Below are 15,184 nucleotides of genomic sequence, written 5' to 3'. Positions count from 1 at the left end.
GACTGGTGGGTTTTCAACCCCTAGCGTAACAGAGCTCTGTGGGCTTCATCGTGCTTTTTGCCCTGTGGATGGATGGGTTCCCTCCATCCAGAGTCCTCTCTGCAGCCACCTTTGCTGATGGGGTCATAGCATTTTAGGGCTTGACCAGTCCTCTCTCTTTATTTTAGGCTGAGGTCCTTTTATTGGAGTTCATAAGTCTAGATTTTGGTAGGGACCAGAACCCAAGTTTCTGAACTCATCTGATTACACCACACTGATGGCTTTCTTCTCTTCCTTTCTAGTAAATGAGCTGATCAATCATGGCGCTTGTGACTCTGGATTCAGTTCTTGTATTTTCAGTATTAAGACACCCATCACTGGTCACTTCACATTTTTTCCTCAGGGAGTGGCCTGGTTATCCAGGACCTTCCCCTTCCTCTCTTTCTTCCTCTTGCAGGGTCACTCTGGACTTTTGCCCAAGATGTGGCCTCTGGCAGCAGAGGTTTTACTGCATCATAAAGCTTTGCCACCTTTTTTCCCCTGGAGTTCTTGTCCTGATCCAAATGCTCTTATCTGATCAGTAGGTGTTGCAGTGTTCTTAGGTAGATTTAAAGATACTGGTCTCCAGCTCTGGGGACGACCGCTTGGCTGGGGAGCTTGAGAACGTAGATGCCACTCTTCTCCCTAACCTTTCACTATACCTCTTACTCTGGCTTGTCAGAAGTGAATTCTTTCATTTGCCTGGGTCATAGCCAACACCTCTCAACTGGAAATCATGTGCGAAAATTACATTTATGTGAACTTGGCTTCCCAGATTTGTTGACCCAGGAGGTGTGGAAAGTGCAGATAAGGCTAATCTCTATGTCTGAGTCTGGGGCCTCGGGGGATAACGTGACATTAGTTCTCTCCCAGTAGTTGTGGCTCTGGGCTAGCAGCTTTTGTCTGGAACAATGCCTGATTTACAGATCCTCTTCCAGTGACTGCCTCCCTTCTCAGAGGCTGGCCTGGCCCCCTGGCCGGGTGCTCTGTGCTCTTGGAGGGGCTTTGTGGTTACTCTGCTCTCCTGATACACAAACTTATTTGGTTTGTTTTTCATGGGCCCCTTCCGGTCTTCCTCAGGTGTCCATCCAGGCATTTTCTCCATCAGCCTTTGCATTCCAGAAAGGAGTGCACAGCCCCGGTGGGTGGTTCTGTTCCCATCACTTTCATTTTTGGTACACTCCCTGTTGTTCAAAGGAAGGTCTGGTTGGGCCAAGGATAGCATGCACCTGCCTTCCTGGGATCTTCATCTTACTGGACCAAAGTTTTATTAGTTAATTAACTAATTAAAATTTTTATTCGTTTTATGTGTATGTCTAGAACCTTGTTTAACGTAATGACCTCTTGAACCCATATCTTTGACTGCTTGTCATTTGTCCAGACTCCTTAGGTGTCCTGAATGTGTTTGTACACAGAGGACGTACATATAGGATGTCTTATGTTGATCTTAGTTCATAATCTAAGTACGACATTATTAGGTCATGATTACCCATGTGTCTTAAGAGCCTTATTTCTGTTACTTTTAAGGTGAAGTAGGGTAGCTTGGTTTATTTAAGAAGCCTTGAGACCTAGAAGATGTGCCAAGGGAGATAACTCTGCTCTCCCATAAGGAAGCCTTTGCTTTCAACACTGAGCAGGGGCTTGGGCTGGAGAACATTAATCTTTCTCCCTCCACCCCCCCCTCCCCCCCGCCCTTTGTTTATAAGGTTATGGTGATGGCATGTTAGCAAATGGATTGGACTTGTGTAAAGACATAGTCCGTGTTCCATGTCCCTTTTGTGTATTCATTCATTTGGTATTGCTGTAGTTGTGCCCAGTGCTAAATAATTGTATCTCCCATGAGTAATTGCAGTACTGGGCAGGTAGCTCTAACAGGGAGCGGGGGCGCTGGGAGCTGAGTGAGGAATGTCAGAGCGAGCTGGGGAAGGCTTCACAGACCCCTTAGAGATGAGGGAGGGATGTTCGACCCAAGTCCAGTGTGGGAACGGAGAGACCTATGTATGTGGATTGTAGATTGTGGTGAAGAATGTAAATGAGGCTGGAGAAATTGACTTGCCTGTTAACTGAAATATCCTGTAGACCCTGAGAGGCTGGTGTCTGTATTCTCTTGTAAATGACTTTTCCCTTTTTATGGCCTCAAAAGCAGTACATACTGGAAAATACGGGGTGGGGGGGGTGGCGGGTGATGGAAAAAGAAAAACATCTGTAGACCTATCACCCCAGCACAGGCTTAAGTTATTTTGATGTCCAGTCTCCAAAATAACCATATATTGTCTAACCATGGTGAAAAATGGCAATAGGTGATAGATGCGTTGGTGAAAAAAAATTGTTAAAGATGAGTGAAAAGCAGCAGTATTAGCCCATCAGTTTTTGGAATCTGCGTGGTTGGCCTGTTCACTGCAGCGTGTGATTGGCTCTCCCTGTCTGGTGCTGATCCGCTGGCTTCCTCTGGTTCCAGCACAGGATCAGGAATTACCACAGACCCTGCTGCGAGTGATGAGTCCTGGAGGTGGGGGCAGGATAGGATGTGAGCCAGAAGGGAAGACATGCAGCTAGGAGAGTAAACAGTAGGCTCTCAGCACGAAGTAGTGATTGGGGCTTTTCTAATCAGCCGTGTGTTGATGTTTGGTGCTGAAAGGATTTTTATACCTTTATATGCTGCTTATAAATGTGTTCCTCAGTACTGCATCTAAGTAAATAGTTTCTGTCAAATCCTTTTTTGACCTATGTTTTGACTAGTTATAACTGATTTGGGATTCATATTTTTTTCTTTTCTTTCTTCCTCTTTTTTTTTTTTTTTTAAAGATTTCCTAAAAAAAATTTTTTTTTAAACGTTTGCTTATTTTTGAGAGAGAGAAAGAGACAGAGTGTGAGCGGGGAAGGGGCAGAGAGAGAAGGAGACACAGAACCTGAAGCAGGTTCCAGGCTCTGAACTGTCAACACAGAGCCCGACTTGGGGCTTGAACCCATGAACTGTGAGATCATGATCTAAGCGGAAGCTGGGCACTGAACCGACTGAGCCATCCAGGTGCCCCAGAAAAGATTTCCTTTTATTAACCACCTATATAACACTTCTAGTCCAGATCACTGCAGCTTAACAGATCACTTCCAATTCACAGCTATTTATTAACTAAGAGCAATGGATAAAATCCATACGCTAATTCAGAAAACTTCACATCACCACCAGTTTAGAACATCTGATTCACCAAGTTTAGATGATTTAAAAACAACAATCAGAAATTAAACATCTTTGGGGTGGCTGGGTGGCTCAGTTGGTTGAGCTTCTGACGCTGGCTCAGGTCATGATCTCATGGTCTGTGAGTTCGAGCCCCGCATCAGGCTCTGTGCTGACAGCTCAGAGCCTGAAGCCTGTTTCAGATTCTGTATCTCCCTCTCTCTCTCTGACCCTTCCCCGTTCATGCTCTGTCTCTCTCTGTCTCAAAAATAAATAAACATTAAAAAAGAAATTAAACATCACAAATAAGATTTTTTATTTGTCAGCATTAAATGTCTGAATTTTGAACAGATTCTCAGACTGGTGGCTCCTATCCATCAGCTCGTTCTTAGCACTGGTTTCATCCCCAGTAGTTTTTCCAGAACTACTGCCTTCACCATGAATCTGCAGGAGTTTTCCTAATTCAGATGTGGGCTTCTTCAGCATTTTTACTTTTCTAACAAAGACCTCACAGAGTGGATAAATAGACTGATAAGCCTTTTCTGTGTCTTTTCTGATGCAGTCTAGAATGAGTTTATAAATTGAAAAAAAAATTCTTTAATGTTTATTTTTGAGAGAGAGATAGAGCACAGTCAGGGGAGGGGCAGACACACACACACACACACACACACACACACACACACAATCGGAAGCAGGCTCCAGGCTCCCAGCTGTCAGCACAAAGCCCAACAACACAGGGCTTGAACTCGTGAACTGTGAGATCATAACCTGAGCCAAAGTCAGATGCTTAACTGACTGAGCCCCCCCAGGCACCCCTGTTTAGAATCAGTTTATTGGCCACTTCTTTCAAGTCATTTATCTGTACCTCTTGGGTCGTGATTTCTATCACCTTTTTCCAATTTTGTCGGACCTGTTGGTGTTGACCATAAGTGGTCTTCTGCATCTGGTGGTTGCATTTTTTAGTAAAACCAACACAACATAGACGAAGCCAATAACCATCGGTAATCATGACATCACCATGAGCTTCAGTCCTGGTCTGCTGTGTTTTGACCATGGAGCACATTTTCTTACAGTAAGATCCATGTCATGGAAATTAGGCAGTTTTTGCCCTGAACATCCTCACTAAACAGCTTGACTTTCTAAATGCAGTTTTATCGTTCCTGCAAATCAACAAAGCTCACTTCAAAAATACAACCCTTGAGGCCATCAGATGTGACTTTGGTTCCTTGATTTCTCCTGATGAGTGTTTTTCCAGTATTTCTTATATTGACAATAGCTGGTGTTTTCACATCATGTGCGTCTTACTTAGAAAATGGACCAACCACTTTCTTCCTGGCTCCCTTTTTGTCACCTTTCATAAGGCACTTGTTCTGACCACCACCATCGTGCTGCTCAGGGAGCCAAAAGGCGGGATTCTTGTTTTGTTTTGTTTTTCTCCCCGCTCCTCTTCCTCGTGATTATAGACAGTTGACTGTGGTTCCTTCTAGAATATTTTCTGTTCATAAATTTTTCATACCACTTACAGTGTGTTGTATCTGCAGATTTGTAGTCAGCTTACTTTTACTTAATTAACATGGTATTACAAGGGTTTAGAATGTTGTATTTTAGTAGCAACCCCAGCCTCACTGGCAAGAGTCTCTGATCATCAATACCAGGTAACTCTGTGGTCACTTAGGAGCATGCCTCTAGAACTGTGCGTGTAGGAAAAAGTCCGTTCACACATACGTATCTGCATTTCAAAGCGCCTGCCCTTAAAACTGTTGACTTGGGTTTATATTGAAAACCCGTTTGTTTTCTTTTAATATCTAGTTTCGTGTTTTTCCCAGATGGCAGTAAAACAGGTCTCTTCTGATGCCTCAATTTTAATTGCTTTGGAAAATGACCGCCCTTCCCCCACGTAACTTTTATTTTAAAACTCAGACACGTGTTCCCATGTGATGCCACATTTACTAAATACAGTAATAGATAGACTCTGGTGTTATTTCTGATTCTCTGTCAACAACGTCATCACATGTGCAGTATTTCCATAAATATGTTAGAGCAACTTAATCATTCCTCCCAGGTTTAGTGTGAGAAGTGCTGCTGTTGAATGTTTTGGGCAGCATACACCATTTTCTAAATCTAAAATTACTTATTTAGGATAGATTCCTAGAAGTGGAATTAATTGGTTTTAGCAAGTGTGGATATTTTTATGGCTTTTGATACATAATGCCAGATTCCTTGCCATGTGTTCAAGTGTCCATCAAGTTTTCCACATTAGTCAGCAGGGTGTGAGATGTCTAGAGAGGGAGGAAGATGCTCGGGAGCCCCCCAGAGAAGCCCAGGGAACAAAGGATAGAGGGGGATAGAGGGGGACCAGGTGCCCAGAGGCCAGGAGCCACACACCTGGCACCTGGCTGATCTAGGAGGATCCAAAGAGGAATTCAAGAGCTGGCGTGACACACGGGCTCCTGGCTCGGTTGCCTCGCTGGATGGCACATGTTTTGCCATGACGAAGCTGTATTGGCCGGCCCTCCCCGGGGACGCAGGAGGGCGATGCCTGTGCCTCTCTGAAGACCTTGGCAATGTCTTATGGGTGGGGCTGAGAAGGCGGCTTCCTTGGCCGACCTTTGGCCTGTACTGGCGTGTGGAAGCAGGGGCTGGGTCCTTGAAATGTTGTGGCTGTCTGCTTATTGTCCGGCCTGCAGCCTGAGGGAAGTAAGTGCACGGGCATGCCACGAGAGGCCGCCAGCAAAGACCATCGTCAGTCTGGCCTTCCAATTACCAAGTTTTTAAGTGGTTGTGGAATGCTTGGTGGCCAGGAGGTGGTCCCAGGGGTCAGTGGGACTAAGGCCCTGTGTCTGTATGGCCGGGAGGCAGATGGGTGCCAAGCAGCAGGCTTTGCAAAGAGCAGCAGTTCTCATGAAGTCCAGGAAGGCGGGAGTGGCAGCTGGACGTTGAGGGGAAAGAGCTGCCGCCATGTGAGGGCTGAGTGCTGCCCCGCACTCGCATCCCTCCCTCCCTGCACGCCTGCTCTCGTCCTGCCGCACGCCCCCGTGACCCAGCTTCCCCCTCCTGGAGGCAGGCACTCTGCGGTCAGTCACCTTCTTGCTGATTTTATTTATTTTTTATTAAAAAAAAATTTTTTTTTGAGACACAGAGAGACAGAGCATGAACAGGGGAGGGTCAGAGAGAGGGAGACACAGAATCTGAAACAGGCTCCAGGCTCTGAGCCGTCGGCACAAAGCCCGAAGCGGGGCTTGAACTCACGAACCGTGAGATCATGACCTGAGCCGAAGTTGGACGCTTAACGACTGAGCCACCCAGGCGCCCCCTTGCTGATTTTAAAAGCAACTACACATGTGAACCGAAGCAGAGTCCCGGCTGCCAAGGGAAGGCAAGTGGGAATATGGCTCCCCGTGCCGACTCTTCCAGTCCGATCCCTGTAGGACGAGGAATTTAGAATGGGGCTCGCCGCCTGTTGCACCCATCTTCACTGAGAACAGAAGAAATGGAGCGTGTGGTTGGCCCCGACCGCACGGGCTGCCGGGCCGGGGAGATAGCCGTGAGGGTCTCTGGCACTCACTAGGGTTGTGAGGACACAGCGGGTCTTGAAGGTCAGAAATGTCTGTGTCCTGCCGTGACCCGAACGGTGTCTCAGCCTTTCCGTTTCCTTGCCGTAGAGTGAGTGTGAGGGATCGGTTAGGTTCTGATCTGCCATGGGTTTCCAGTGCCCGGTGAGCAGAGCACCAAAGGTGTGGTAAATGCCGTGGGGCAGAGGCCACCCTGCCTCCTCCCCTGCTTTACTGGCCCCTCGGTCCTGCTGTGTCCTTAACAGCGGCTGTCCCCTTTGCCGGGGGCTGCTAGCAACTGCCGAGGGAGCCTCCTTAACTGCTTTCTCCAAGACTACCTGCTTTTTTTTTTACTTGCCTCCCTTGGCCATGGGGTTCGGTTCCCCCCAGCTGACCCCCTGTGGCCACAGCAGGTGCTGGGCAGGAGTGGGACTGGGCAGCTGGACCCCGTGTGAGGCCTCCTGCTTCCTGCCAGCGGTGGATCTAACCAAGCCCCTAGAGCTAATTAACCTGTCATTTGACAGGAAATACAGGAGCTTGAAAAACAGCAGTAATTGACTCCAGGAAGAAACCAGACAAATCCATAATTTGGGGGCCTGTTTCTTCCTCCAGACAGTGGCAATGGGGAGATGGGGCAGGGTGCAGACTGTTGTACATTAAAAGAGCCTTAGGTGACCTGCTGGCTGATCGCAAGGTATGGGCTTCCTTTGGATCCTGATTCCAGCAAACCTACCGTGAAAATACTTTTTTAAGAATTGAGAAGATTTAACTATTGTTACAGCATATTAAATTATTGTTAATTTTTAAGTTTACTTATTTATTTTGAGAGAGAGCACGAGCAGGGGAGCAGTAGAAAGAAGGAGAGAGAGGATCCCAAGGGGACTCCATGCTGTCAGTGCAGAGCCCGATGTGGGGCTCGAACTCACTAACTGTGAGATCATGACCTGAGCTGAAACCAAGAGTCGGATGCTTAACCGACTGAGCCACCCAGGTGCCCCATATTATTGTCAGTTTTAAAATTACTGTTAATTTTAGGTGTTGATAGGTAGTAAAAAACCCTTACAAAGCTGAAGCAAAGGGTGCACGTCACGGTGTGTGTGATTTCCTTTACAAGGCACTGTGGCAAAAAATAGACAAAGCCCATGTGGCAAATTGTTAATAATTAGTAACTTCATGTGATGAGTCTGGGGGGGGGGTACATTCAGTTAATATTCTCCAATTCTATGTGCGCTTGAACATTTTCATAAGAAACCCATTTCCTTTAAGTTCTAGGCACTATGTGAGGCACCTTGCTCAACCACCCTGGTATTATTCCCATTTTACAGATGAGAGAACTGGGCTCATAGGCTAGATATTTTGTGTAATGTCATAAGGCTTTGGTTGTAGAACTGGCGTTTAAACCCAAGTCTCTGGGACCAGTGTGCCTGCTCTCGACCTCACAGCTGTGCTTAGTCGTAAGCTGGCTTGATGGGATGAGTCGCGGAACCCCTCCACGCCCCCAGTGTGCCCTCTCTGCTCACCTCTCCTTACCCATCCTACAACTCCGGGGACTTCAGTTAACACGGAGTGCCTTGTACTTCCAGCAGTAAATGGAAGATGAATAATTGTAAAAGCTGCCTAGGTGCAGGGCCAGAGGATGTTTTATGTATTAAATTTTCTCCTATGTGTCGCCTATTTTGAAATTATTCCAAAGCCTTTTTTCTGTTCACTTAAAAACAATGATCTTCAAAACCTCAGAAGTACACTGAGATGTGTGTGAATTTTTTTTTCCTTCCTTAAGAAATCTATTTATTTGAATTTATTCACTTCCCGGTGTCTCTAAAGATGCTCTGTTGTTGCAGGCAGACATCTGGTCCCTGGGCATAACAGCCATCGAGCTCGCAAAAGGGGAGCCCCCTCACTCCGAGCTGCATCCCATGAAGGTTTTATTCCTCATTCCAAAGAACAATCCCCCGACGCTGGAAGGCAACTACAGCAAAGCCCTCAAGGAGTTCGTTGAAGCCTGTTTGAACAAGGAGCCAAGCTTTGTGAGTCTTGCAACCTCGGGGCGGGTGTCTCTTCCTGTGCGGCCACACTTGGTCTAGATACATCTTCTTGGAATTTCTGTAATCGCTCTTGTCCTAGTCACCATTGTCTTCACGATCTCGTTGATTTTTTTTTTCTAATTTTTTTTTTTTTTTAACATTTATTTATTTTTGAGAGAGCACAAGCGGGGGAGGGGGAGAGAGAGAGGGAGACGCAGAATCTGAAGCAGGCTTCAGGCTCCGAGTTGTCAGCACAGAGCCCAATGCAGGGCCTGAACTCACGAAACGTGAGATTGTGACCTGAGCCAAAGTCGGAAGCTTAACCGACCGAGCCACCCAGGCGCCCCACATTAATTTTTTTCTACATGGCTATGATTGATTTGAGTTGCAAATTTTTTATTTATTGTTTATCTTGCAAGAAACAGAAATCGACTTACTTCCTTTCACATTGTCTACCATCTCATAACCTCATTGAGCCCGAAGACTGTTCTCCATAATATTATATGTGGAATCATAAATTTTTAATATTTATAGTGAAAGGTCAGGCTATTTTAAGCCGTTTTTAGTAATTGCGAAGTCTGGCCAAAAAAATAATGGCTAAATGTGTCTTTAAAGTAGATGTTTTCAGTTTCTTCTTGGTGTGTGTTAGGAAAGAAAAGGCAAATAAAAAAACAAGTGAATCACCCACCTTGCCCTCCTATCCTTTCCTTTTTACTCTTTTTTTGGGTACAGTTGACCCTGGCAGAGTCATATGGCAGTAACCCTATACAGCGTTAGCCGAATTGTCTCTCAATCAGGATATATCTTTGAAAGTTACCTTTGTATTTCATGGTGTTGTGTATAGCACCGTATGCCCTTGGTTTGTTTCTGAGTTTTGCAGCAGCATTGGCTGAAGGCCAAGCCGAAGCCCTTTTTTAATGAGCTCCTATCTGAAAAGGGGTGACTAAGTTTACAAGAGCACCATGGTTCTCTAATATGCCAGCTTTGTGAAGGAATGCGACGGGGAAATGCAACATTTTCTCCGAACCTCTGGGGGTGCAGCCTGAGACCACACAAGCCGGCATCTCAGGAAAGCATCAGGTGTCAGGGGTGTGGACTGTTCCTCTCTCTGTCGACACCACTCTGGACGTGCTGTCTTGATGTGAGCCCCCCGCCACGGTGCAGCAGCACTTAAGAAGATACACCCGCGATGTGGACTAACCTTCCCATTCCAAGTCGACTTCTAGTATCCGCCTACTTGCCCAGTGCACACATCCCCATCCCTGCCTGGTCCCCACGCGCATGGAGGGAAAGGACGAGAAGCTGAGGGTTTGAGCACTTCTGACACACGTGGAGCTTCACAATCAGGGAAACTGACAGGGAGGGAGACATAACCTGAGGTGACCCAGGTTTTCTGTAAGCTTGAATTTGAGACACCTGCCCGGCTCTCATGAATAAAGCTTTAGTAACTCGGAGTAAGTGGGACCTTAGTCTAACTGGTGTTGTTTGTGTGTTCTTGCTGTTTGCCCCGGTTTGGGCTACATTCGTTTCTCCCTGGGAAGCCATGCTCCCCGTAATGATTGGGTTTGCCATCCTCAAAAGCGGTTGCCAAGTTCCAAGTATGCTGCTTGGCTGTGGCCAGGCTGAACCCAGGCCCTGGGTGAGGGCCTCGCCCCAATCCCAGGGGAAGAGACAGACTAAGGAAACCAGTATTTCTGAATTGGGGAAGCTGATGAGCCAGGGAACTTGGGTTCTGTTTTGGTATCAAAGAAAAGGGAATCTCTTGGCTCCTCTCTAGTTTCCTCTAGATGTAGCCAAATGAACATTTATCTTACTGTGTTGGGGAGAAGGAGCCAAACGTTAACATAGAAGATCACCAAGGTAATACAGAATATATATTTTCTCTCCTGCCGGCATTTGTAATAACATGTCATGTGAACATCGGAAGGTATGTGTTCTAGGTGTCTTGAATGATCTCTGAAATTCTCTGACACGTTTCCTGTGTAAATGTGTTTTTCTAGAGGAAGGTTGTTTGCTTTCATCAGATGGTTACCTGTAGAATGTTCAGGACCGCATTAGATACTAAGTGCTGTGTGTCCACACTGAACGTGGACTCCACCCACGGGTGCCCAAGGACTGTTGTTTGAATAATGGCTTTGTTACGGAAACAAACTCTGAAGCAGAACTTGATCTTTAGTTTTAGTTTAGTTTTAGCAGGCTTGTTTGACATTTTGAGGCAGAAGTGTGTCCTTCAGGGCAGAATCAGAATGCAGGGAACTTCATCTTATGCTTTCTCTCGTTTGGTGGTTTGTTTCCCAGAGACCCACTGCTAAGGAGTTACTGAAGCACAAGTTTATAATACGCAACTCAAAGAAGACCTCCTACCTGACCGAGCTCATCGACAGGTACAAGAGATGGAGGGCCGAGCAGAGCCACGAAGACTCCGGTTCTGAAGACTCAGACACGTGAGTTGGCTCCCCCGGATTGTAGGGTGCACATGAGCCGGGCTTCTGTGGGGGTGGGGGTGGGGGTGCCTGTGAGCCCTGGGCACGCGTCACGTTCGTGTGTGTTCTTGTCTCTTGTTTGGGTGTTGTGGGGGGTGGGGAGTGGTTGTTACTGCCTTGCTTGTGAATTCGATATGTCTTTAGATAATCCGGCTTGATGGGGATTCTTGTGTTTGCACGGGACAGTTTGGGAGCCTATTAGCCTCTTTTTGTTGCCAGTGGAGTCTGTCCAGGAAAAATCTGTATGGCGGAATTGCTCTTAAAGGACTAGAACTGGCCTCCTCCTCCTTTTCTTCTTCCTGCTGTTAAAAATATTGACCAAACTGCCTTAAAAGTATTTTTTAAAAGATAGAAATGTATGTTTTTACAATCTCGTGTCGTGTTGTGGTAGACACTTGGGTTGTGCAAGCTCTGTGGGAAGCTGCTTACTAAAAACTGGCATCAAGTTAAGCCTGTTGGAATTCCGTTAGCTGAAGACACGAACGAGGTGTCGGGGGAAGCTAGACCACCTGCTCTGACGTGAACGTGGGGGCCGTTAGGACAGTGTCCTGAATACAGGCTGTGAGTCGCTGACAAGACATCCAAGAGGATGTCTCCAGTGTAGAGTGGCATCCAGGCTCAGGAGGCGTGTAGGCGAGGGTCATGGATTTTAAGTCATCACGCTCTAAATGGTCGTTGGAGCCACGAGAGTGAATGGTGCTGCCCAGATTCCATCTGCAGAGTGCGAAGGACCCGAGGCCTAGGGCCGAGTGCTGGGAAGCACCTAGAGTAGAGGACGATCCTGTGGATGACCCGGGTCAGGGGTGATCTGGGTGCAGAGAGCCTGCAGGGGAAGGGTGATGAGCAGGAACATTGAGGCTCAGGGCTCAAGCAGGTGAAGGACTGAGCAGTAACCCCCTTGTCCAGTGGTGTGCTGGGCATCAGTGGCCTTTGGGCATCAGTGCAGGGGCGAGGTTGGTTCTGGCGTGAGTAGAAGGTAAGGAACGGAGGCAGTGAGTGTAGGTAACACATCCAAGAATTCAGACTGAGACATGGCCGTAGCTCGAGGGGCGGGTGTGTTGAGGGAGCCACAGGCCTGGCTACTTGTTCATGGGAAGGAGACCAAGAGGAGAAAAGTGCCCTCCGGGAGAGGGGTTGTCACGCAGCGGGGGATTGTCTTGCAGAAGAGACGCCTCTCTCCCTTTCAGGAGGCGGGATGGAAAGTGTGGGTGCGGCCGGCACTGTGGGAAGTTATGGGAGCCTCAGTCTGATGGTCTCTCCTTTTCTCTGAGGCAGGAGGCAAGGTCCTCCTCTGAAAGGGGGGTCAGGGGGGTGTGGTGGTGGAGATGGGAGGTAGGGGTGGAGTCTGGGGGGTGGCTGGGCAGTGCACAGTGCTTGGTTGGGGCAGGAGAGCGTGGGTCTCCTTGGGACGGAGCCGTGCGCTGGCTCACGGAGTTGGCCTGAATTTCTCTACAAAGGGAAACAGATACCGACAGCCAGGCATCTGGAGGCAGCGACTCTGGGGACTGGATCTTCACTATCCGGGAGAAAGATCCAAAGAATCTTGAGAATGGAGCCCTTCAGCCTTCAGACTTAGAAAGGAATAAGGTAACGTTGGCTCAGCGACTAACACCTGTCATCATCAGCCAGTGGTGGTCCTGTGAGTCCCTTTTGTGTGGAGCCTGCTCCTTTACTGGGCAGGCTTTTTTGGAATCTCGCTGTCCCTGAATTGACAGATAAGAGGTTATGTTGTCTGGTATCCTACGATTTCACTCCTATGTGGAATTTGAGAAACACAACAGGTGAACATAGGGGAAGGGAAGGAAAAGATAAAAACTGAGAGGGTGGCAAGCAGCAAGAGACTCTTAAATACAGAGAACAAATTGAGGATTGCTGGAGGGGACGTGGGTGGGGGGTGGGCTAAATGGGTGGTGGGCATTAAGGAGGGCACTTGTTGGAATGAGCGCTGGGTGTTATATGGAAGTGACAAATCACTGGGTTCTACTCCTGAAGCCAGGATTGCACTGTATGTTAACTAACTTGAATTTAAATTAAAAAACAAAAGAAAAAAAAAGAAAAAGATTCTGTCTCATGACCCAGAGAGTCAGACCTGAGAATCTGGCCTCAGGTTTGCTCTGCAGAGGCTGCTGCTGTCTCCCCACCCCACCCCCAGCCCTGCACCACCACCGTGGAATCCGTTTCCTGACGCTTGCACATTAGCAGGGGTCAGGGTATTGCTTTGTGTATTGGGGTTACTCATAAAAGGTACCAGAATTTTGGGATGAAGTTTTTGTTTAAGATCTTAAAAACAAATGTAGTGCTTTTGGTACATATATAAAACCTTACTTTGATTAATTGGTTTTATGCCTATTTAAGTTTATGAAAAACTGTATTTTTAAAATCTTTTTACAGCACAGTGGCGTAGTCCCTCTCCGGCAGTGTAGACCAGGGGCTGCCCCCTGGTGATCCTATAAGTCTGGCTTTGATAAGCAGATAGGAGTTATTATAGAGGTTGCAAAAGTAGAAAATAGGCCGCTGTCCTACGACAGTCACTTGGCAACAGTCAGCTTCGGTTCTGGTTTCTGTAGTCAAGTCCCACTACATAGGTAGCACAGTGTTGGAATACAGATGCCACTTTTGGGACCTCGTGGGTCTTTCCATTTGGAATCTGGACCCCGGTTTCCCCACCTGCGTGCTTGTTGCGCATTGCTGCAAATGAAACATTGTAGTCTGGTGAAAGACAGCAAGACAGACCCATTGGGTATCCCCGCAAACAGACAGCATTTCAGATTTGATGTGATGCATGTCTGAAGTCTACAGTTGGAATTGTTGCAGTATGAATGTTAAAATACTTCCCTCTGATTACCTTTTCTTTCTTCCCTAAGATGAAAGACATCCCAAAGAGGCCTTTCTCTCAGTGTTTATCTACAATTATTTCTCCTCTGTTTGCAGAGGTAAGATCCCCAGTTGACTTTGGGGGGGATGTGGCGGGGGAAGTAGTGGGGAGCAGGGTCCTCTTTCTGTGACATGTTGCCCGTAGCATTTGGGAGGTTAGAAGAAGTTGGCACAAGCAGGAGGAGAGTCCGCACCGTGGTCCCCTGAGGCCGGCCGGGATTGGGCACGGCCTTCCCGGCGCCCCTCCTGGGAAACGTCCCTGTGATGTCACCTCAAGTGTTCTGGCCCAGCCCAAGTCTCTGTGTGACCAGGGCGATTTTCAGCCTCAGTTATACTACCTTCTACAAAATCCGTTTGGCTGTAGCGTGGTTGCTTTGCCGCAGACAAGTGTATGGTGATGTAAAAAGTAGAATTTTATTTGAAAGGAGAAATCGGATTCCCTGGAGACCTCAGTTGTCCTAGAGTGCCCCCATATTTCACTGGGATCCTCCTGTAGTCACTTAACCCAGCAGGCCACCAGTGTCCCCAGTGAGCAGCCCCTGTCCCTCCTTCGTTCTGGGACTACACCCATGTGCTGGTTCCCTGTTCCTTCCCCGGGGAGCCCCCCACGTCCCCACCCCTGACTCATGTAGATACCTATATGTATATGGCATTTTGAGATGTTCTCAACAATAGATTTTGAAACTGAAGATTATTCTTCATCCAGTTAGTAGGTGATTTGAAAATAAAGTTGGAGATCTCCCTGTCCTTTTTTTTTTTGAGCCCCCCCCCCCCCCCCCCCGCCCCCCGTGCGCGCGCGCACACACACACACACACACACCCCCACACACTCAGGCTGCCTGTAAGATAATTCAGAACGAGTCGCACTCTAGTACCTTCTGTTTGGTGATTCAGAGCTCCCCAGGGGAGCCTCCATGCACACAGGCTCCCCGCCCTGCTCACTCCACTTGGCCTGAACCTCAGTCACACAGTGACTCCCCCTTGGCAAGGTCCCCCCCCCCCCCCCCCCCGCCTGGTGTCCGGGCTGGCTTCGTCCAGCTCCTAGTCCTTCCCCTGCCC

The 15,184-nt window shown here is 47.8% G+C and overlaps 1 protein-coding gene and 1 pseudogene across 2 annotated transcripts in view; one reads left to right on the top strand and one right to left on the bottom strand.

Moving 5' to 3' along the window:
- Positions 1-15,184, top strand: part of STK24 (serine/threonine kinase 24) — a 125,502-nt gene that overhangs the window by 102,987 nt on the left and 7,331 nt on the right. For both annotated transcript variants that reach the window (XM_049647496.1, XM_049647495.1), the window contains exons 6-9: positions 8,586-8,771; positions 11,067-11,212; positions 12,709-12,838; positions 14,116-14,184. In XM_049647496.1, the coding sequence (XP_049503453.1) occupies positions 8,586-8,771; positions 11,067-11,212; positions 12,709-12,838; positions 14,116-14,184 (531 nt within the window). The remainder of the gene's footprint in view (positions 1-8,585; positions 8,772-11,066; positions 11,213-12,708; positions 12,839-14,115; positions 14,185-15,184) is intronic.
- Positions 3,786-6,893, bottom strand: LOC125934207 (40S ribosomal protein S3a-like; annotated as a pseudogene).

This window comes from Panthera uncia, assembly GCF_023721935.1.
Source record: "Panthera uncia isolate 11264 chromosome A1 unlocalized genomic scaffold, Puncia_PCG_1.0 HiC_scaffold_16, whole genome shotgun sequence".
Taxonomy (NCBI): domain Eukaryota; kingdom Metazoa; phylum Chordata; class Mammalia; order Carnivora; family Felidae; genus Panthera; species Panthera uncia.
The sequence above is the reverse complement of the archived record's forward strand: the minus strand, read 5'-3'. Positions and strand labels throughout refer to the sequence as shown.